This window comes from Lipotes vexillifer, unplaced genomic scaffold, assembly GCF_000442215.2.
Source record: "Lipotes vexillifer unplaced genomic scaffold, Lipotes_vexillifer_v1.1 scaffold961, whole genome shotgun sequence".
Classification (NCBI taxonomy): Eukaryota; Metazoa; Chordata; class Mammalia; order Artiodactyla; family Lipotidae; genus Lipotes; species Lipotes vexillifer.
The window spans coordinates 832,794-854,507 of NW_006776468.1; the positions used below are offsets into that span (position 1 = coordinate 832,794).

At 45.2% G+C, this 21,714-nt stretch overlaps 2 protein-coding genes across 3 annotated transcripts in view; one reads left to right on the forward strand and one right to left on the reverse strand.

The window, feature by feature from the left end:
* Positions 1 to 547: 547 nt before the first annotated feature.
* Positions 548 to 4,961, forward strand: MMACHC (metabolism of cobalamin associated C). The gene is made up of 4 exons (XM_007450364.1): positions 548 to 757; positions 2,530 to 2,724; positions 3,448 to 3,600; positions 4,203 to 4,961. The coding sequence occupies exons 1-4, from the start codon at positions 677 to 679 to the stop codon at positions 4,614 to 4,616; spliced, it is 843 nt and encodes a 280-aa protein (XP_007450426.1). The 5' UTR covers positions 548 to 676; the 3' UTR covers positions 4,617 to 4,961.
* Positions 4,962 to 5,704: 743 nt separating this feature from the next.
* PRDX1 (peroxiredoxin 1) overlaps positions 5,705 to 21,714 on the reverse strand; it is a 44,816-nt gene continuing 28,806 nt past the window's right edge. The window contains exons 1-6 of one of the 2 annotated variants that reach the window (XM_007450366.1): positions 16,320 to 16,363; positions 14,602 to 14,718; positions 12,167 to 12,320; positions 11,518 to 11,640; positions 11,061 to 11,191; positions 5,705 to 6,071 (exon numbers count right to left, since the gene is read on the reverse strand). In XM_007450366.1, coding sequence (XP_007450428.1) covers positions 5,986 to 6,071; positions 11,061 to 11,191; positions 11,518 to 11,640; positions 12,167 to 12,320; positions 14,602 to 14,707 — 600 coding nt within the window. In that variant the 5' untranslated portion in view covers positions 14,708 to 14,718; positions 16,320 to 16,363 and the 3' untranslated portion in view covers positions 5,705 to 5,985. Of the gene's footprint in view, positions 6,072 to 11,060; positions 11,192 to 11,517; positions 11,641 to 12,166; positions 12,321 to 14,601; positions 14,719 to 16,319; positions 16,364 to 21,714 lie in introns of those variants that run through there. The other variant, XM_007450365.1, reaches the window with a different exon arrangement.

Genomic DNA, 21,714 nt, shown 5'->3' on the forward strand with positions numbered 1-21,714 from the left:
CCCTTGCTCTCCCAACTGTGGACACCCAAGGCACAGCCCAGGAAAGACCACAACGTCAGATCTAAAGAGGTGAGTGGGGGATGCAATAATAACGGTAAGGATGCAGTATCAGACCAAAACTGCGCCTCTGGGACTAGTCAGGGGAGCAACGTCCTTGGGGAACTGGTGGAAAAGCGCGATGCCCTGATACGCAGATATCAGGTGGGAGTTAAAAGGTACCAAATCTTGGTCGAGACCTCTCCAGACGCACGACACTTGCGCCATCACACCGAACCTGTGCCCGCGACTACTGCCGCCGCCCGGTTCAAACCTTACGGTAGGCCGGGAAAGCCCGACTTCGCACTGGCCTCCGCGGTGCCACTTGGGAAACTGAGTTCACCTCTACTGGAGACAGCTGGCGATGCAGGCTGTCGAACTACGGTTCCCTAGAAGCAACACGCGCAGTCACACCCCCACCGTGAAGCTTGCCGGGAAACTGAGTCTTTCGGCTTCTGTAATGGCTGTCTCTAGGGACCGAATGAACTACGTGTCCCAGGATGCATCGCGCAGAGCCAACGAAGTCCCGCTGCCGATCCCAGTAGTTCTTGGGAAATGGAGTCCAAGCTGCCTCAAAGCTTAACGTCCCGAGTTACCTTGAGACTCCATTCCCCAGCAGGCTCAGCGTGTAGCGTGCGCTATGGAGCCGCAAGTCGCAGAGCTGAAGCAGAAGATTGAAGACACGTTGTGCCCTTTCGGCTTCGAGGTTTACCCCTTCCAGGTTGGTTTATCCCTACTGTGGTGCTAGGGCGAAGTGTATGGTTGGCTTCAGTGCCACCGGCGTGAGGCCCTGGAGTCCTCTGAACTTTCCCGAGCTCTTCTGGCCCCGTGTTCGTTTGACCTATCGGGACAGGGTCTCAATGGGCGCTTGGGCTAAACGGGTAGAGAACTGTTGCAGGTTTGTCCTTTTACCCTCATACAATGCCGGATTGATGAATAGAAGACACCATATGATCCAGTAACCCTGTGGCTTTGTCACCTACGTAATTTACAGGAAGAAAGGTACTGTGGGGCCAGAGTCATTTTGGAAGCTTCCCGTAGGAGTTGGGAGGAGGGCAAGGCCTGGAATGTGCATGGCTAGAATTTAGGCCATCTGATTAGCGAAGGGCATTCATGGTGTTGAACAAGGAAAGAGTTGGCTGGGTTGTTCCTTTTACCACTAAAAGGTTACATTCATGATGTTGCCAGTCACAAGTGCTGGGCTGGGTATATAAACTATACACTTGCCTGACACATAAGTCTGGCATCACCACCTACCCTTGTTCACATAGGTCCATTTCCCTATATCCAGTGCCCCCTGCACTGAACCCTGTGCTTGGAAACAAAGCTAAGTCAACTCAGCTTGAGCCTTTTGCCTGATGCTTAAGAGGCAGCCCATTTACACCCCTTCCACTGAGTGGCACACAGCAGTGCTGGGAAAGGACTATAGAGGAAGAAGTAGGTTGGATCTAGCCTCAGAGAGCCTTCCCTGGAAAAAATGGAGTTGAACTATGTATGAAAAGATAGATTAGAAGGTTATGTACATCCCAAATATCAGGAAGAGCTTGAATAAAGGTGTTGAGGTAGTAGTGGTGGATGGCAGGTATGAGGGAGAGTGGGGATGCCTAGCTGGTGCAATCAGGTAGGCCTGGATAGGGGGAGCTATGGTATTGAACAGTGCCATATACAGCCCTGCCAATCATCCTAAGCTCCTCCTTCTCTCACCTCCCTAGCTCCACATACAATCAGCCACTGAGACCTTTAGCAATCTGTCTCCTATCCCAGATCCATTTCCTTCCATTCAACCCATCTATGCTCTTGGTCCAGGCCCCTATTTCTCATTTGAATTTCTGCAGTAACCTCCTTGCTGTCACTTTGCCTCCATTCCATCCTCCACACTGCAGCCAGACTGATCCAAAACTGATCATGTCAGTGTACTCCTTAAATCTTCAATGGCTAGCCCCTCATTGTCACTAAATTAGACCCATATTCCTCAAATTGGTAGTGTTCAAGGCCAGTCAGTCTTACTCCTACTGATCTGTCCAGCCTTCTCTCCCTCTGCTCCCCTCCACAGATGCTTCACTTCTGTCAAACTAGACAATTTGCTATTCTCCAACTATGCCTTGCACTTTTTACCTGTTTATGTTGGGACCTATTTAAAACACATACCAGATTTTCCCTCTCCACATCAGCCTATAAGTTTCCTTCCTAGCCTTCAAGACTCAGCTTCCAAGCCTTTTCTAATTTCAGAGGGCCTTCACTGGCCCTGTTATTGCACTAATCACAATATAATCATTTTTTTTGTCCTTAGTTTTTTATGAATTCTTTGCCTATTGTAACTCCCCGTCAGATTCAGATGCATCCCCATAAACACACATCATACTTCAGTAGAATTTCATTGAGTAAGATGGAGGCTGGGCAAGATGCATGAAGCCTTGAATGCAAAGCTAAGGTATGGGCCTGGCTAAGGCCTAAGTTGGCCCTCTTGTGTGGCCTGAATTTTCTCTGTTCCAGGTGGCATGGTACAATGCACTCCTGCCTCCAGCCTTCCACCTGCCCCTGCCAGGACCTACCCTGGCCTTCCTGGTACTCAGCACACCTGCCATGTTTGACCGGGCCCTCAAGCCCTTCCTGCAGAGCTGCCACCTCCAACCACTGACTGACCCTGTGGACCAGTGTGTGGCCTACCACCTGGGCCGTGTTAGAGAGGTGAGCAAGGCTGGCTGTAGCCTTCCCCAGCTTCAAAACCTCATCTCCTTCCAGCTGCTCGAAGCTTAGTGCAGGATCTAGACCTGCCTAGGGCTAGGAGCCACTTCCAGGGCAGAAGGGTATCCTAAAGCCAGCCTTGACAATGTGCTCTCTCCCCATTCTGCCTTCTCACCCCGGGTTTGGCCACCTCCTCTAGCAGCCCCCCAGGTCTGAAACCAGTCTCACTCACCCTTCACTGATGGACAACTATATGATCAGATTTCCCTTGGCCTCCAAGTGAAATGGGAATAAGCCCAACATGCTCCACGCATCTCTCACCTTTCTTTGCCCTAGACCTAGAAGCTTTACACTGTCTTTGGGGTCTTTTGAGGACAGAATACTCCCCCACTACACACTTTACATGTATATACACACGTACACATACACTGGGTCTCCCCAAAGCTGGGCCATGTCTTCCTCCACATTGGGCCTCCGGAAGGCAGAGCCAAGTCACCCCTCATAAAGGTTTCTGAACAAGACTGCATTTCCCTTCAAACATGGGCCCGCCTAGACACATTGTTTTCTTCACGCTGGAGCCCCCAGCCCCACTCCAAGTTTAAGATCATGTTTCCCCTTTAAACATGACTTCTGAGGACAGGGCCATGTTAACACAACTTAAGGCTCTGTTGGACATGGTCATGATTCCTCTTGTGCTAAAAGCTTCCATCTTGTTCTCTATCACAGAGCCTCCCAGGGATGCAAGTAGAAATCATCACTGACTACGAGGTACACCCAAACCGGCGCCCCAAGATTCTGGCCCAGACAGCAGCCCATGTGGCAGGAGCAGCTTATTACTACCAACGACAGGATGTGGAGTCTGACCCCTGGGGAACCCAGGTCAGAGAGCAAATATGAATGAATAGGGGCTGAGAAAGAAAAGGAAAGGAAAATCCCTCAAGATTTCAAGTCCCAGGAGTTCCCTGGAGGCCTAGTGTTTAGGATTCCGGGGTTTCACTGCCATGGCCCAGGTTCATTACCTGGTTGGGGAACTGAGAATCCCGTAAACCGCGAGGCACAGCCAAAAGAAAAAAAAGATTTCAGGTGTCATTCTTCCACCTCCCCTGGGTAAAGGAACTGATGGGTACAATCCAGGACAAGGGTGCACCATGGTCAGGGGTCTGGTTCCTAGGGACAGTCAGAGAACTAGTCTGTTCTTAGTCTTTGTGTTAGAATGGAGGGGGCAGAGCTGTGATTAGAGTGGTGAGACTGGGAAGCTGAAGTTCAGCTCAAGGAACCTTTCCTTGTGGTCAGTGACTTCATGAAAATAGTTGTCCAGGAGGGAATAGAGGAGTCCAGTCAAGGACTGACAGAGGCTCACATGTAGACTCAGAATGAGAAATGAGAATGAGTAAGTGAACAAACCTAGCTTGCATTGCTGGTAGCTGGATTTGGTGCCAAGACAACCTCCATGACTGTTTTCTTTTTTACCTGCTCCCCAGCACATATCAGGTGTGTGCATACATCCCAGATTTGGGGGATGGTTTGCCATCCGAGGGGCGGTGCTGCTGCGAGGAATAGAGGTGCCAGATCTGCCACCCACAAAGCCCCTCGACTGTGTACCTGCAAGAGCTGACCGGATCACCCTGCTTGAACGCTTCAACTTCCATTGGCGTGACTGGACTTACCGGGATGCTGTGCCACCTCAGGAGCGCTACTCAGAAGAGCAGAAGGCCTACTTTTCCACTCCGCCTGCCCAACGCTTGGCCTTATTGGGCTTGGCCCAGACCTCAGAGGAGCCTAGCTCTACATCCCAAGAGCTTCATTTCACCACATTCATCCCCAGGAAGCCTCAGAATCCCAGCAGAGGCTGGCTCAGCCCCAGGGTCTCACCACCTGCATCCCCTGGCCCTTGATACCCTCCCCTCCCCTGTGGGATCCTCATTTATGACAGTTGCACCTGCTGGGATTTATTTGGCTAGACAAGATTTTATTGGGTACAAGATGATCATTTTTGATAAAGAATTATAATAGAGATCTTAAATGAAGATAACAGGGCTTAAAGAAGTTTGGTCAAAAGACCAAAGCAGATCCAGACTTGCCACCTGCCTTGGAATATGGATTACCTGTTACCATTTCTCTGCAGTGCTTCAAGATGCTGCTTGTTACAGGGCTTAAGAAGCAACTATCCCCTAAATAACGGTACCTGCCTCAGAGGGTTCTTATGGAGACTGAATAAATACGAAATAGTACCTGGCATATAATAAGCTATTATTAAAGGCCCCAGGAATCCTATACTGCCGCTCATAGTTCTTGCTTGTCTGAATACTGGAGGGTTAGGTAGGCTGGGGTAGCCGTGTCTGGAAGGTGTCTAGAAGGGCACCACATGATATAGATTCTCAGTCCTGAATCTGCCCTAGCCTCAAGAGCCCAGGAGGAATCCACCTTTGCCCCACTGACAACCCTCCCTCAGGACAATGATATGAGGATAAGAACTACCCTTAAATCAAGGATAGAAACCCAGGGAAGCCAAGAGGTGCTCAGCACTGTGCTTTTTGACACAGAAACCTACCCTATGAACACCAGCGCTGTGTTTGTCTCCCCCTCCCCCTTTTAGTTCCAAAGGTACTGAAGCCTCTAACTGATCTTTTTACAGAACCAGTACCAGGCATTTATCAGAAGAGGCCAAGCTTCAGGTTTTCATACAGCCCGCCCTCCCAGTAGTGTAAAAGTAAATGTCAGTAATCTCACTGGGCTCTTAACCTGCAACCCAGCCTATAGCAAAACTTGCAGTGCCTTGGCCAGTACTGTAGTAGGCCTTGCTCTTCTCCAGATATGGTGAAATAAAACACCTTGCTTCGAGGTCTATTCTCTGTATGTACTTGCATTTCCCCTCAATATAATTTCCTGATTCTGAGGCACTCTCACACCTCATTTTCCCCTAAAGAGGGAAAGCAAAAAGTAAATTCCTCTTACACTCAAAGGCTAATGTCCCCCTAAAATGAAGAATCAACAAGGTCTCAGCTCAAGTTTAATAAAACTACAAAAGACCGAAAGTGATACCCTACTACTATACACATCAGTTTGCCTGCCCCATAATACAGCCCAGGCCATTCCCTCCAGAGGAAGAAAGGCTGGCCTCCCCAACCCCTGCAGGAAAGGCCTGTCCTGTCCCACACATCTGGGCTGAGCGCAAGGTCTTGTGTTTTAAGCATGACAATAGTACAAAACAGGTTTTGTTCTCATGGCCACCTACTGCAGCCTGGCCCTAAAATGGCCCAGTGCTCACTTCTGCTTAGAGAAATATTCTTTGCTCTTCTGGACATCAGGCTTGATGGTATCACTGCCAGGCTTCCAGCCAGCTGGGCACACTGCAAAAGAAAGGATACTAATTAATAACCTTATCAGTGGTGAGCTCCACCCTCCCAAGGACAAGTGGATGCCTCAATCTTTGCTCTGGACATCAGGCTTGATGGTATCACTGCCAGGCTTCCAGCCAGCTGGGCACACTGCAAAAGAAAGGATACTAATTAATAACCTTATCAGTGGTGAGCTCCACCCTCCCAAGGACAAGTGGATGCCTCAAAACCAAACGTGAGCCCTAAAAAGCAACATTCAGGAACCAGGAAGCCTACCCTGCAGTCTGAGATCATTCAGCCTTTTAGTTCAAAGCTATAAATATGTAATTTAATCCTCACCAGAGCCCTAATTACTATGATACCTAATTTGTTCACAGAGTAACTGAAATTTAAAGAAAGTAACAGCTTCAACTTTATACTTTGTTCTAAAAATCTGTCTAAAGTATGTATAGCAAAATATTACGATTTTGTTAACAGTAGGTAGTAGGTAAATGGGTATTCATATGTTCTCAGTAATTTTATGTATGCTTCAAAAATGCACCTTTGAAAAATAAGCTTAAATGCTCTTCAACAGATGGTGCTGGAACAGCTGGATTTCCACATGTAAAACAATGAAATTGGACATCTATTCACAAAAAATTTACTCGCAAATGGATCAACAGCCTATATATGAGCTAAAACCACAAACTCTTTGAAGAAAACACAGGGTGGTCAAACTTCATGGCCTTAGATTTGGAAATGTATTCTTAGATATGATACTGAAAACACAAACAACAGTAAAAAACATAAGGTAAATTGGACTTGATTGACATTAAGGACTTTTGTAGATTAAAGGACATTATGAAGTGAGTGAAGACAACCGACAGAATGGGAAAAAATATTTATAAATCATATCTGATAAGGGATTAATAGCCAAAAGTGAAATCCAGAACTCCCACAGCTCAACAGACAACCCAATTCAAAAATGGGCAAAGGACTTGAAAAAAGACATATCTCCAAAGATATACAAATGGTCAAATAAACATATGAAAATATGCCATCACTAGTCAAAACTACAATGAGATACTACTTCACATCCCCTAGGATGGCTATAGTTTAAAAAAAGGAAAGTAAATGTTGGGAAGGATGTAAAGAGCCCTTGGTATTGCTGGTGGGAATGTAAAATGGTGCATGTGCTGTGGAAAACAGTTTGGCAGTTCCTCAAGAATCTAAACATAGAATTACCATGTGACCCAGCAATTCTCCTCCTATATATAGCCCCAAAGTAACTGGAAACGGATTCAGACACCAGTTCACCAATATTTTAGCAATATTATTCACAATAGCCAAAAGGTGGAAACAACCTGTTAACGGATGGATAGACATAAAATTGTGTGTGTTTGTGTGTGTGTATCGGAATATTATTCAGCCTTTAAAAATAATAATGTTCTGATACATACTACAGCCTGGATAAACCTTGAAAACATTATGCTAGGTGAAAGAAACCAAACACAAATGGATAAATACTATATGATTTCACTCACATGAAACACCTAGAATAGGCAAATTCATAGACACAGAAAGTAGAAGTTACCACAGGCTGGAGGGAAAGGGGAATGCTAAGTTATTGCTTCATGGTTACTACTGCCTGTTTGGGATGATGAAAAGGAGAAACAGTGGTGACAGATGTACAACACTGTGAATGTAATTAATGCCACTGAATTATGCACTTAAAAAGGTAAATTAGGGGCTTCCCTGGTGGCGCAGTGGCTGAGAGTCCGCCTGCCGATGCAGGGGACACGAGTTCGTGCCCCGGGCCGGGAAGATCCCACATGCCACGGAGCGGCTAGGCCCATGAGCCATGGCCGCTGAGCCTGCGCGTCCGGAGCCTGTGTTCCGCAACGGGAGAGGCCACAACAGTGAGAGGCCCGCGTAACCCAAAAAAAAGAAAAAAAGGTAAATTATATATAACCACAATAAAAATTGATTTAAAAAAACCTTAAGTGACTTGCCCCCATACCCAAGAAAAATATAAGCTAAAAATGACAAAGCTAGGACTGTGTAAACCCTAACACTAAGCTGCTGCTTCCCTCTAGCAGCCCTTCAGAGATCTGAAAGCAGCAAGCAGTTTTCCTTCTCAGTGTTCCTTAACTCTGCCAAACAAGAATGCCTGAAATAAGGAACAGGACCTCCACAGAAGGTTCTGCTTGTTTCACTAAGTAACTGCCTGCTATACCTTGGTAAGCAAATGTCCAAGTTTGAATCTTTCGCACACTTTATGCAGAAAAGAACCTTTCAACCTTTCCAACGATCCTAAGTTAGCAATGCTCCTTGGGCAAACCTGAGGAAAGTGAGGCAAGGGAACCAATCTCTGATTTTCCACTCTATTTGCTGTTTAGTCTTCTAGGAAGCATGTAGTCAGCAAAGTCCAATAATGGAGCAGCAAAAATCTCACTTGCTCAGGTGAGAGAGGGGAAGCCCCTTTCAGTCCAAGGATGTCACAGCCTCAGATGTCAGACACTGCAAACAGCAGTCTGGAAACAAGGTATGGATGAAACAAGCACTAAATGGCAAACCCAGCTGCTTTACAAAATCTCCATTTGATTGTTACAGTCATTAGCTTTAGTGGCACCAAAGGATTAGAACACAGGTCCTAAGCATAAACAAGCTTCCAAGAATAAAAAGCAACATAAAAACAGAGACCAGACCCAAAGCCATCCCATAGTTTGCCAGCAGGGAAACCAAAGATTCTTCTGTCCAGGAATACAAATGATACAAAGATAGGAGGAATAATGAACCAGAAAGAAGGACCTTGACAATTTAGTCTCCTTGGCACTAAAGCCTCTTGGCACTTAACACTGTACCAATAATTAATGACAGGACAGAAAGATCCACACTTGGATGTTTCACTCATACCCAACAGTGCTGGTTTTTCAGAATCAATATGGAGCCCAGAAGAACTGGCTGAGTCCCACATTTATCAGCTTTCAAGTGCAGCTGAAGTACCACAACTCTCGCCAACACAGAAGGCCCTAAACAATGACTTTTTCAGCATTTGAAATTACCTAAGAAAAGGAGGGCTTTGAATTTGGATCCCAGTTCCACCATTAACTATGAACATATGCTGTGTTTAAATATTGGTTTACTTATCCTTAAAAATAGGAACATAGGATTTTTTCAGTAAAAAATTTCTCTATGGTATTTGTCAGTTCCACCCTTCTCTCTGCTAAAATGTAATGTAGTTCACTTAAAGACCCCTCCCCCGCAAAAAAGTGTAAAATTCAAGATCAAAAAAGATTTTTAGGTAAAAATAGGATATACAAACATAAGGTCATTATGTTGTACACCTGAAAATAATATAATGTTATATGTCAATTATATCTCAATTTTAAAAATAGGAATGCAGGGTTATTTGTCAAATAAACAACACATGACAGCACATCATATAGACTGCCTGGTTGGTATTTACATGCTCTCAAGTGGGAGCTATCATACTATAAGCCATAAAAGGCTGCGCACAGAAAGCTGTGCCTGTTCTAATGGGATGGGACGCAGCAGAGAACAATAGAGTGTGAAGAAGCAAGCTTCACAGAGTCATGAAAGCTTGGGTTCAAGAGTCTATGCAAGGTCCTAGCAAAGTCCAGTAAAGGGCCGACTTGGCCACTCCACAGCGCCTTCCGTCTTTGTACTGAACTTCATTCTCCACCAGGGGGCAGTCTCAGCAGCTGTTTGCTCCTTTAATCCAGAGTAAAGCTCACACATGCTTCTGCAAATGGTGCCTTCTCATTCCCATTACTTATTAGCCTTCCACTCTAGTCAAGCTAGCACTTTTGGGTCCCCCAAACACCACTAATCCAGACTCTTAACTTCCACCTCCTTTAACTCACAAGATCAGAGCTGAAATGAGCCTTAGAGAGCTAGTCGGAACTACTTATTTTCTAGAGAAAGAAAATGAAATAAATTTGTCCAAGTCCACCTGCGCACTTGATATCAGTAGCACTTGATCACAACCATCTTACCCTCAATCATATTAAGCTGGGGTGGGGTTCAAGATCCCTTCCCCCTACATACCCAGCACCTGCAGCAGATGGAGGAGCTGAGTTCTTAAAACTCAACCCAGTTGGGATAAGGCTATCTCATTCCAACCAACAACTACACTGGGCAGAGGTGGGGAGCTGTCAAAAGCTACAGCCTTATAAACTCAAAGGCTGGGAGCAAGTAGTTCAGGACTTTATCAAAACACTGCAATGAGAGAATATATAAGGAGAGAAGGGCTAGAGCAGTAAGAAAGACCTGCACTCTAGCAAATGCTAGATAAAAACCGTAAATTGAATCTACTCGGTCATGTTCAGACTCACAAAAACATCGTCTTTCATCCTGAAACTTCTAACGAAGAACCTTGGTATTTCATCTCAAACCCTTCAGCCCTAACCCCTCCTTCCTTAGAAAAATTTTTATATTGAGCATATATAGTTTGGTATTTGTTGATTATAAGTCTTACAAATACAACCACACTGCACCAACAGAATGGATTTTTAAAAGATAAAAATGTATTAACTGTTTCTACCTACTGTCTTTGGATAAGTTATCTCAGTCCTATTTTCATTTCATTTTCCAAAACTGGTTGGACATTACCCCAGTGAAACAAATATGGTCTACAGGGATTAAGCTCTCCCCCCAGTAAACACTTGTCAAGAGCAGCATGGTTCATGTCTAGGTGTGATTCCCAGCCTTTTGTTTTGCCCTTAACACACCTATGGGATCCTCCTATACTCTTTTAAAAAGTTGAATCTGCAGCACTGAGCGATACTAAATGATCAGGGCAGAAGCTGGGAATACGCGGTTGGAACAAGAAGCCTTTATATTCTCCTCCCCAGGCTTTTCCATTGCCCCACCCCCACAACCCACTATAATCCAGAGATGGCAACTTCTTGAAGAGACATAATCACCCTTTTATCTGGTAGACTTTGTTCCTCCCATCTTTCCCACTCCGCTGTCCTGTCACCAGGCAGACTGACTTACCTTCCCCATGTTTGTCAGTAAACTGGAAGGCCTGAACTAGTCTCAGTGTCTCATCCACAGAACGGCCAACAGGAAGGTCATTTATGGTGATCTGTCGAAGGATACCTTTATCATCAATAATAAAAAGGCCCCTGGAAAAAAGTATTAAAGGTTTGAGAGAGACAATACAGTTTTAGAAATTGCTTTCTTAGAACAGAGAAGAAATGGAAATAGGCTGGTCTCCCACACTTGCACTGGCCTTCCCCTTAGGCCCAGCACAAAAGAATGAAATGAAACCATCATGCCATACACCTTAAACTTACACAGTGATGTCTATCAATTATTTCTCAATACAACAGGAAAAAAAATGAAATGAGAAAAAAGACTCCACAGATCAGGGCTCTACCTTTCAAATAAAAGGTCCTCAGCCAATCAGATAGTTCTCCTGATGACTGTCAGCCCCCCAGCAGGTATATACCTGAATGAGATGCCTTCATCAGCCTTTAAGACCCCGTAGTCCTGAGCAATGGTGTGCTTGGGGTCTGATATCAAGGGAATGTTCATGGGTCCCAGTCCTCCTTGCTTCTTGGGTGTGTTGATCCTACAGCAAAAAGCACACATACAATCACATTCATTCAAACTCTTGTGTAACAAAAGCATTAACTACAACTATGCCTTCTCCTGTCCAACATTCCTAATCTAACTCCCCAGAAAACTTCAAACTTTTTCCAGCAGTAAAATAACCGGCTGAGGACAGTTAAGGTCACCAGGGTACACTCAGCTGTAATCCAAGCTGCTTTTCCTCTGCTGCCAGGCAGTAAGAACAACAAGTCAGAGCATTTGTTCTCCTTCTATGAGCCAGAAATCAATACTTGAGAAAGTCTATTGCCAAAGCCTCCCAGTCCCAGTTGCTGCTTAATTTAAAAGTCCATATGCCTGGACTTCCCTGGTGGTACAGTGGTTAAGACTCTGCACTTCCACTGCAGGGGGCACAGGTTCCATGCCTAGTCGGGGAATTAAGATCCCCCACATGCCACACAGTGCGGCCAAAAAAAAAAAAAAAAAAAATAGTAATAATTAAAAAAAAAAAAAAAAAATCTCCATGCCAAATGGACCAAGAGGTTTACCATGCCAGGTGACAAAAGTGAGAATCCACAGAAGCACCAATCACTTGGCAGTTGAGTTTCTTAAATTCTTCTGCCTTATCACTGAAAGCAATGATCTCCGTGGGGCACACAAAAGTGAAGTCAAGAGGGTAAAAGAAGAACACAACATATTTTCCTGGGGGAAAAAAAAAAGCCCAAGTTAGCCTTTGAAATAGACTTCCTGGGACTTCCCTGGTGGCGCAGTGGTTAAAAATCCACCTGCCAATGCAGGGGACACGGGTTTGAGCCCTGGTCTGGGAAGATCCCACATGCCGCAAAGCAACTAAGCCCACGTGCCACAACTACTCAAGCCCGCACGCCTAGAGCCCGTGCTCGGCAACAAGAGAAGCCCCCACTCTCTACAACTAGAGAAAGCCCGCGTGCAGCAACGAAAACCCAACACAGCCATAAATAAGTAAATAAATGTATTAAAAAAAAGAAAAGAAACAGACTTCCTTGCCTTATAGAGAATGTAAACCTGAAGACATTCTCCCATGGAAAAAGAAGCCTTTTCAAGTTGATGGCAGACACATTTGTTAACATGCCAAGATGCTCAACAGAGAAGACTCCTTGCAGCTACTGTCAGAACCTCTTCCACAAGAAAAAGTTCTTCCAGTTTCCATGCTTTATTTTCCTGCCTCCATGTTAGCTGCCAACTACAGATAAACATCTAATTCCATCTAATTTTGATCTCTGGATAGTTAAAATTAGCACAAACACCAAGTTCTCCAGTGATGAAAAAAAGCAAAGATGCAATTATCTACTGGACAATCTAATGCCAATGCTTATATAATCAGTGCCCAGAAAGAACTGAATTGCTGCATTCTCTGCTGCAAGGCAGTAAGACCAACAAGAGAAAGTCAGAACCTCTGCAATTCTTCCACAAGGAACCACAGTAATGTGATGGGTAAGATTTATTTGTTTATTTATTTATTTATTTAGGCTGCATCGGGTCTTCCTTGCGGCACGAGGGATCTTCCTTGCAGTGTGCACGAGCTCCCCTCTAGTTGTAGTGTGCAGGCTCTGTAGTTGTGGCACACGGGCTTAAGTTGCCCCGCAGCATGCCCGCGGCATGTGGGATCTTAGTTCCCCGACTGCGGATTGAACCCACGTCCCCTGCACTGGAAGGGGGACTCTTAACCACTGGACCACCAGGGAAGTCTCTGATAGCTTTAAGTGATCACCTGAATAACCACAGACATGTTTCAAACAAGCCTGACAGGAAAAGCAAAGAAAAAATTTATAAGGCAAAAGTTCCAAAAATTCTCCTGGTAGGTAACAATTTCTAGTTGCAATTTTATGAAACTCATTCTGATTACCAATTGAAGTATTCTAGATCTTCAACCTGAGGGCAGCTTCTCACCATACCTAATGGGCTGAGCTATTTGGAACAATTCCAAATATCCACTTATTTCCATTGTTTTCAAACAATGTTTGAAAGTCAAAAACAAGCAGATCCTTTTGACATTCACTTTGAAAGCGAAAATCACTATAAACACACTCACCTAAACAACCTTCCTCAGGGGTGTTGCCTAACAAGCTACAGCCGGTCAAGCCCTGGAGGGCACACAATAGCTCTTCCTAAACCTCATGCCTTTGCCCTTGGGCCAGGGTAACCTCCCTAATGGTGCTACTTACCTTGTTTGCCAGGAGCTTCTCTCCATAGGGCCCCACTTATCTGCTCTCATTCCAACCAATATGTGTAATTTGTTAAGAAACCTAGTCACAGGTTCTACCCAAAAGCTGACTCTAGGAACCGACTGCTACACCACCAAGAAAGGTATACTTGACACCTGAGTTTCAGGTTTGGATTCTAAGGAATTTCTATTTTCAATTGTCCCAGAAGACCCTGCTGCTCCGTGACTGCAAAATAAAGAGAACCTCATTAGAACTTGCTAGGTGTCTACTTGAAACTATTTAACAGAAAGGAGAGTTATTCTAATTGTGACACCAATTTTTCTCTGGGGGCAAAACAGTCAAGGGAATGTGCCTAAGCCCTCTGCCTAATACAGCAATCATGACACACACATTTCTTAAACTGAAGTGAATATAGTCTCACAGCTCCAAAGACTTTAGCTCTGAGACTTTAAATTGTTGAAGGCCTTTTATAACATGATAATGAGAATATCTCCAATAATATAATTGAGGAGCAATACTGGGAAAATAATAAAGATATATGTCCAGACATAATGAAGAATGTGCTTTCTCCAGAAGCAGTTTGGACTTAGGATATCGACCCTCTGTTCACTGATGATAATCACCACTTCAATTCAATAGGAAGACAAAGCCTCTCACCCAAAAGACACAGGAGATATAAAGATCATTTTACAATCAAATATGACAAGAGATACAGAAAATGAACAAGCCATCCCTAGATTGTAACATAATTCCACATTAATGAACCTAACTACTCTTACCTTTGTAGTCAGATAGGCTGATATCTTTGAACTGACCATCTGGCATTACAGCAGTTGCTTTGAACTGGGGGGCATGGTGCCCAATTTTGGCATTTCCTGAAGACATATTGCGATCAGCTGGAAAAGATAAGAGGAAGTCAATTAGAAACAAGCTTTTTTTTTTTTTTCTTTTTTCTTTTTGCGGTACGCCGGGCCTCTCACTGTTGTGGCCTCTCCCGTTGTGGAGCACAGGCTCCGGACGCGCAGGCTCAGCGGCCATGGCTCACGGGCCCAGCCGCTCCGCGGCATGTGGGATCCTCCCGGACCGGGGCACAAACCCGCGTCCCCCGCATCAGCAGGCTGACTCTCAACCACTGCGCCACCAGGGAAGCCCCTGAAGTTTATTTCTGTTTTTATTTTTTTACCTTTTATTGGAGTACAGTTGATTTACAATGTTATGTTTTCATTTTAAAATGGAAATTTATCAATTGGAGTAAACTTACTGTTCCTGAACCATCATTCGTACAAATTACATTTTCTTCTGTACTTTCATTACACACATGCAGAGATAGAAAGAGGTGGAAACTCTCAAACCTGGACCCAAATGCACAATGCCATAAACACTGAGCACCTGCCTCCCAGAAGCTGCCATGCTGCCCTTTCCCTGGACTGCACCTCCATCTGCCTTCAGAATGTGGTAATCACACTTTGACCTTTCTCCAGGTAGATTTGCCCAAGACAGCACACACCCTACAGCCAATCCAACTTTTTCAAGACGCAAGACCAAGATTTATGGCATCGGCTCTATTTCAAAATTCTAGGTGTTGTGTTTAAGGCCCAGAAGTCCTTTCAAAAGTGGGTTTCTTACCTCGGGGCCAAGATCCTGGGGCAGTAATAAGTAGAACAAGAGTCAATTTATTGCCAAAGAGTAACGTTACACTGGATTCACCCAGGTCAAGACCAAGATAAGAAGTTAAGATTTAACCCAGTAAGCCATCAGTTTAAAAGCGCCAAGAAACTAACTTTTCAAGTCCCAAAGTTCTCGCTTCATAATACCACAACCAAAAAAAAGTTGTAAGCATCGATTGCCACAAACTTTTTACCGCTTAACACCTTTAATAGCAAACCAAAAAACCAACCAGCAAGGCACAACGCAACTTGGCAACCAAACACAGGATGTGACCCTAACATAAATGGCTTTCTTGTCCAAACCTGATTTTCCAGGGGGCCCCCACGACCACTAAAGCACAACCAGTGGTGGGGGATGGGAAGCTGCTGAACTTCCAGTCGGTGTGTTCCCTTCAGGAAATCTCCCCTTGAACTTCCGTGGAGGAAGCCACTCCCCAAAAACTCACTTCAGGTACCCTCTCTGCCACTCCCATCATCACCCCCACCCTAGCACTTAAGAAAGCACCAGCAGAAGAGTGCGCAATCTTCACAGAGGGCATTTAGGACCACCACAAACCCATTCTGCAGATAGAGAACTAAAGACGGAGAACGGAATCTTAGAATCTGAAGCTCCACTGCTAGTCACAGCTCAGGACCGAGAACAGCCTTTTCCCCTAATACACGACGGACGGACGAGTACCCTCAGTTTCTAATCAGTCTGCAGATCCACTCTAGAAGCTTCCCCCACACACACACCCGCAGGAGACCCCATCACCACCAAGCCACGCCAAGCCAATCAGCGCCCTCTGCTTTGGTTGCCGGGGGAAGAGGATACTCAAGCCGCCGTTAGCCTCGGGTTTCAACCACGTCCCCGCACCCACAAGGGGGTCCAACGTGAGGGCCACCTCGCCCGGCCACCTTCTCCGTCAGAGAAGCCCAGTTGAGCTGGGCAGGCCCCGGGGAGGAGGAGGAGAAGGAAACGGCGACGAGCGAGGGGCGGGGGGCGCTACAGTCCGCAGAGGCCGCGCTGCCCATATACTCACCACTCCTCACAAGCCACAAAAGACAGTCAGGAAGCACACACGCAAAGCGTGCGCCGGGCGCTGGCCTTTATATCCTGTAAAGCTCTCGCGAGAGTCAGGGCGGGCCAGGGGTGCGGGCCGGGGAGAGGGAAGGTGGGGGGGATCTGGCCCGAGCACCGCCCCGACCCAACGCGCCCCGCCAGCATGACTCAGCGCTTTCTCTCGCTGGGGGCGACCTAGTGGATTACCAATCCCCCGGCGCCGCCGAGGTTTGAGGCGTTCTTTTGATCACTTCCAAACCCGCTCGCCTCCGCCTTGCCCTTAAGGCCTGAACCAGAGTAAGGGTTCTAGCTGCTGCCCATGGAAGACCACGTCTAACCAAGCCCGGAGAACTATCTCTTCAAATATGATCCCCCTACACCGATTCCCGCAGCCTCTGCTCTAGTGCTGATCCTCAGTAACCCTCATTGCTTAGAGAGCCTCCCTTTTATTGTTCTGTCTGATTAACAGGGTTGCTACTTTCTATCTGCTATCCATGAGTTCCCATCCCATCCATTCCAGGGTGGCTGGAGGGAATCTTTCTGAAATCTGATCTTGTCACTCACTCACTCACCCCTCTGATTTGTGGTTCATAAAAACTGGGGCTCTGTATTCCTGAGTTAAAACTCTTCATTGTTATTTTATGTGTGGCCTTCATAAAAGAGTCTTAATCCATTAACCTTACTTTTCTGGTCTGTAAAGTGGGAATACTATTCTTTGTTGAAATCATCTCCGTAGTTTATTTAGCACAGTACCTAGTTCTCATTATACACTAGAAGTATTAGCCATTGTTACTACTGTAACTCTTCCTTGCTCCTATATTGTAACACCCAGAGCAGAGTGTAGCTGTTTTAAGCCTTCAGCCTTTTGTTCAAGCATGAGGAACCCGTTCTCTATTTGACCTACAGAAAACGTGTTTGAAGACTCAGCTGAAGCACTACTTCCTCTGAAATTCTTTCACTCATCCTCAGAATTGACCATTCCCTCCTTTCTGCCCAAACAATAGCCTGTATAGCAAAAAGAAAACTTTTAAGCTATTTTCCTTGTTTATATGCCTATCTCTCCTTGGTAGACTGACTTTCTGAAGGGTAGGGTTTGGGTCACAACCATCTGTGTCCCCACGTCACAATGTAGCACCTGATATAAAAAGGAGTGTTTAATAAATAGTATTGTGTCCCCCTTTCTGCCCCCAACCCCCACTATCCTCCTAACTCCCTTAGACATTATAGCAGAATAAGAAATAGGGAAGTACTGTGTCATGCTGGCTGAGCATCTCAAAATTTTTTGGCATTTATCATCCTACCATGCAACAGTAGTGATTTTTTTTTTTTTTCATTCTCTGCCTGAGACTGAACAATTATTTGGCCATTACTCATCTTCTTCTTGAGGACTCAGGGGAGACAGACATTCAGAGCTTAATAGTGGATGGTTATTGCTGTGAGCAGGTTAAACCAACAACACACAGTCCTACATCAGCCAGAAGAAAATTACCATTTATTGTATCTACCATGTGCCAGGCCCTGGGCTGGGCACTTGAGCTTATTTGTCTCATTTAAGAACCAAAAGAGTTATCCTGGCCCAGGGAAATATTAACATCCAATCCTCGTGGGAATATAAAAAAACAAAATAGCAGAACAATTATTGTGACGAAAGAAACGGAAGAACAGCTTCAGGGCTAACAGCACATTTTGGCTTCTGTAAGAAACTTGCTTGCTTGCTTGGGGCGGGAAGAACCGGGTTTCTGATTGGCTGATTCAAAATTAAACAGCTCCCTCCCGCCTTGGGGACTTCCCGCCCTGTGAAGGGTATGAAAGCCTCGCCCAGCTGTTAGTCGGGGTCTCACTCACTTCTCTCCGAGTGGGACCCTGTCCGGACAGTTTGTGTAAGCTTCTATACTTGTACTTGTATAAATCCTTTGCTAATCTTTCTGCTTGGTGTTGGTGATTCTCGGGTGTCCTTGGTTGGGACACGGGTCGCATTTACCGGGGAACTTGACTCCAGGCGTGTGGCTCCCGGACCGCAACATTATGACAAGAGAAGAAATCTGTTGAACACTTGTCTGATTAAGTGATCGTAGAATTTGTTTCCTCAGAGAACAGTAAAGATTTTGGAAATGGGGGCAGGGGAACTTTATCCTTCTACAGGACCTTTATCCTCCCTTGTTCACCAGTAGTCTGGGAAGGGTTTTATCTGTTTTATTTATATTTGTAGTACCAGAACCTGGCACACTAACTGGCCTAGGAGACGTGCTTCATTAATTTTGGAGTGTATTGCAGATTTTTGACATGTGGAGTTAAGCTACTTGAACCACATTTTAGGAAGATGATTCTAGCAGCTGTGTGATCGATGTAATGACTAGGAGACAATAGGCAAAGAGACCAACTGGGAGGCTACTGCAATAGTCCAGATTAGAGAAGTCTCAGAACTGTAAAATGACATTGGCAGCAGAAAGGGAAGAAGGAGAGAAAGAATATTTCCACAGGCTTTTGGATTGATTGCATTTAGGGTGAGATGAAGGAGCAAGTTCAGTCTGATTTCTTGGTTTCATATCTTGGTGCCATGTGAGTAATGTCATTAACCAGTGATGTAGGAAACACTGGAGGAGGAGAAGTTTTGAGGTTAAAAATAGTGATGAGGGCTTCCCTGGTGGCGCAGTGGTTAAGAATCCACCTGCCAATGCAGGGGACACGGGTTCGAGCCCTGGTCCGAGAAGATCCCACATGCCACGGAACAACGAAGTCCGTGAGCCACAACTACTGAGCCTGTGCTCTAGAGCCCGCTTGCCTAGAGCCTGTGCTCTGCAACAAGAGAAGCCACCGCAATGAGAAGCCCGCACACCACAACGAAGAGTAGCCCCTGCTCACTGCAACTATAGAAAGCCCCACGCGCAGCAATGAAGACCCAACGCAGCCAAAAATAAATAAATAAATAAAATTTTTCCAAAAATGATGAACATTTATCGAGTACTACCTATTTTATAGATGAGATGCCTGATGCCCAAAGAATTTAATTATCTAAAGTAACAACTAATAGTGATACCAAGCAGGGCCCTGTGGGGCTTCTGGACACAAAGCCTCTCTGTGTCCCCCATTCCTTTGATTACAGGAAATAGCCTTCATTCAGCCTCCATGACCTTCCCTGAGTTCCAATGGGCAGATTCAAGCAGTTTTTAATTAGGGAAGGGAGGGGATTGGAGACAAGGGAGAAACAAACAATCAAGAGAAACAATAATGCAGCCTTGGGGCAATGTCCTGGTTCCCTCTCAAAGGATACACATAACAATGTCTTTGAGTTTTGCAGATACTGAAACCCCCTCCAGGTGGGAGAAGTTTAACAATGGTATGCTGCCCACAGGCACATAGACCCCAGACCAGGTGGAACTTGAAGGTTGATGATGCTGACTCCTACTTACCTCACCACCAACCAATCAGAAGAATGTCCACAAGCTGATCATGCCCTCGGTGAACCATTACTATAAAACTTCTCACTACCCTCTCCAAGTTGGGACACAGGTTTTGAGGGCATTAGCCCACTGTGGCCTCCTTTGCCTGGCAAAGCAATAAAGCTCTTCTTTTCTACTTCAACCAAAATTCTGTCTCCAAGCTTTAATTCGGTGTCGGGGTACAGAGGCCGGATTTGGCTTCAATAGGTTTTGGAGCCAGATGCCATCCCAGGCAGCAGAGCCATCATGTTGCACACTATGCAGGTGTCACATTTACATAGACTGGGACTTCCCTGGTGGTCCATTGGGTAAGACTCTGAGCTCCCAATGCAGGAGGCCCAGTTTCAATCCCTGGTCCGGGAACTAGATCCCACATGCACTATGCAACTAAGAAGTCCGCATGCCGCAACTAAAGATCCCGCATGCCACAGCGAAGATCCCACATGCCGCAACTAAGACCTGGCGCAGCCAAAATAAATAAATAAAATAAATAATAAATATTTTGAAATTTTTTTACATAGACTGTAATGGAGTTGTGCCTTATTCTGGTTTGGCTAGGCTAACTCTGGAGTCTACCTTATTACTGACTCCTCTCTTAAAGGAGAAGATAATCAGTTTGGTTTGAGGGAAACATCATTGAGATGCTCACAAGACATCCAGGTAGAGTATCCAGAGGTCACTGTTGGAGATGTAGATTTGAAAATCAGCAGCACAGAGGTTTATTTATATATTTATTGTTCTTCTATTTACAGGAGGCCTATTCTCTGCTAGGTACCAGACATGCAAAGATGAATAAAACACTATCTATTGAGGTGTTTTGAAGGATCACTAAAAAGTTAGCTAAGAAGAAAAGTGTGGAAAGAGCTCCAGGCAGAGAAAACAGCAAAAGAAGTGGAAAACAATATAATATGTTTGGAGAAGTACAAAAAGTTGAATATTAGTAGAATGTAAATGCCAAAGACTAGAATGCAGAGACACAGAACACAGATTGGTTATGATGTACCCCATAAGCTTGGCTGAGGAGTTTGAATTTTATCCCAGGGGGCAAAATTGAATATGGAAGTATAGAAAGAAAGTAAGAGTTTTGAATAGGAAAATGACATCAGGTTGTATTATTTATCATTCCGGCAGCTGCAGTGAAAATAGATTTAGGGGAGCAAGAAGATATAGGATAAGGAGACCAAGAAGGAAGCTATTGCCATGATTGGGGGAAAGAGGTCAAGAGCCTGAGTGAAGGCAGTAGTGCCAAGTGTGGAGAGATGGGATCAGATGGCAGAGTTTGTAAGATCTGGGCATCAGTTATGAGAATTGAAAGAGAGGAAGAAGTCGAGGATGAGTCCCAGGGGAATTGGATGAAGATGGTGCAATTCACAGAAATGTAATGAAACAGATTTTGGAGGAGATAATAAGTCCACTTTGGGACACGCTGAATTTGAGATTCCAGCTGGAGATAGTCAGGAAGAAAGTTGGAAATGTGGAAACTTGAGTGTAAGCTTGTGGGAAGGCAGGAACCCTGCCTATCCTGTTCATCAAGTTATTACCCTAATACTTATCAGCATGGTTCCTGGCACATGATAGGTCCAGTAGATATTTGTTTTTTTGTTTTTGTTTTTTCTTTTAGTTGCGGCGTGAGGGATCTTTAGTTGCGGCATGCAGGATCTTTTAGTTGTGGCATGCAGGCTTCTTAGTTGTGGCATGCATGCAGGATCTAGTTCCCCTACCAGGGTTCAAACCTGGACCCCC

Excerpts from the sequence above, each read along its gene's own strand:
- MMACHC (XM_007450364.1), top strand. The coding sequence starts at position 677 with ATGGAGCCGCAAGTCGCAGAGCTGAAGCAGAAGATTGAAGACACGTTG. Across the intron at positions 758-2,529 it reads TCGAGGTTTACCCCTTCCAG|GTGGCATGGTACAATGCACT; the intron begins GTTGGTTTATCC and ends TCTCTGTTCCAG. Across the intron at positions 3,601-4,202 it reads CTGACCCCTGGGGAACCCAG|CACATATCAGGTGTGTGCAT; the intron begins GTCAGAGAGCAA and ends CCTGCTCCCCAG.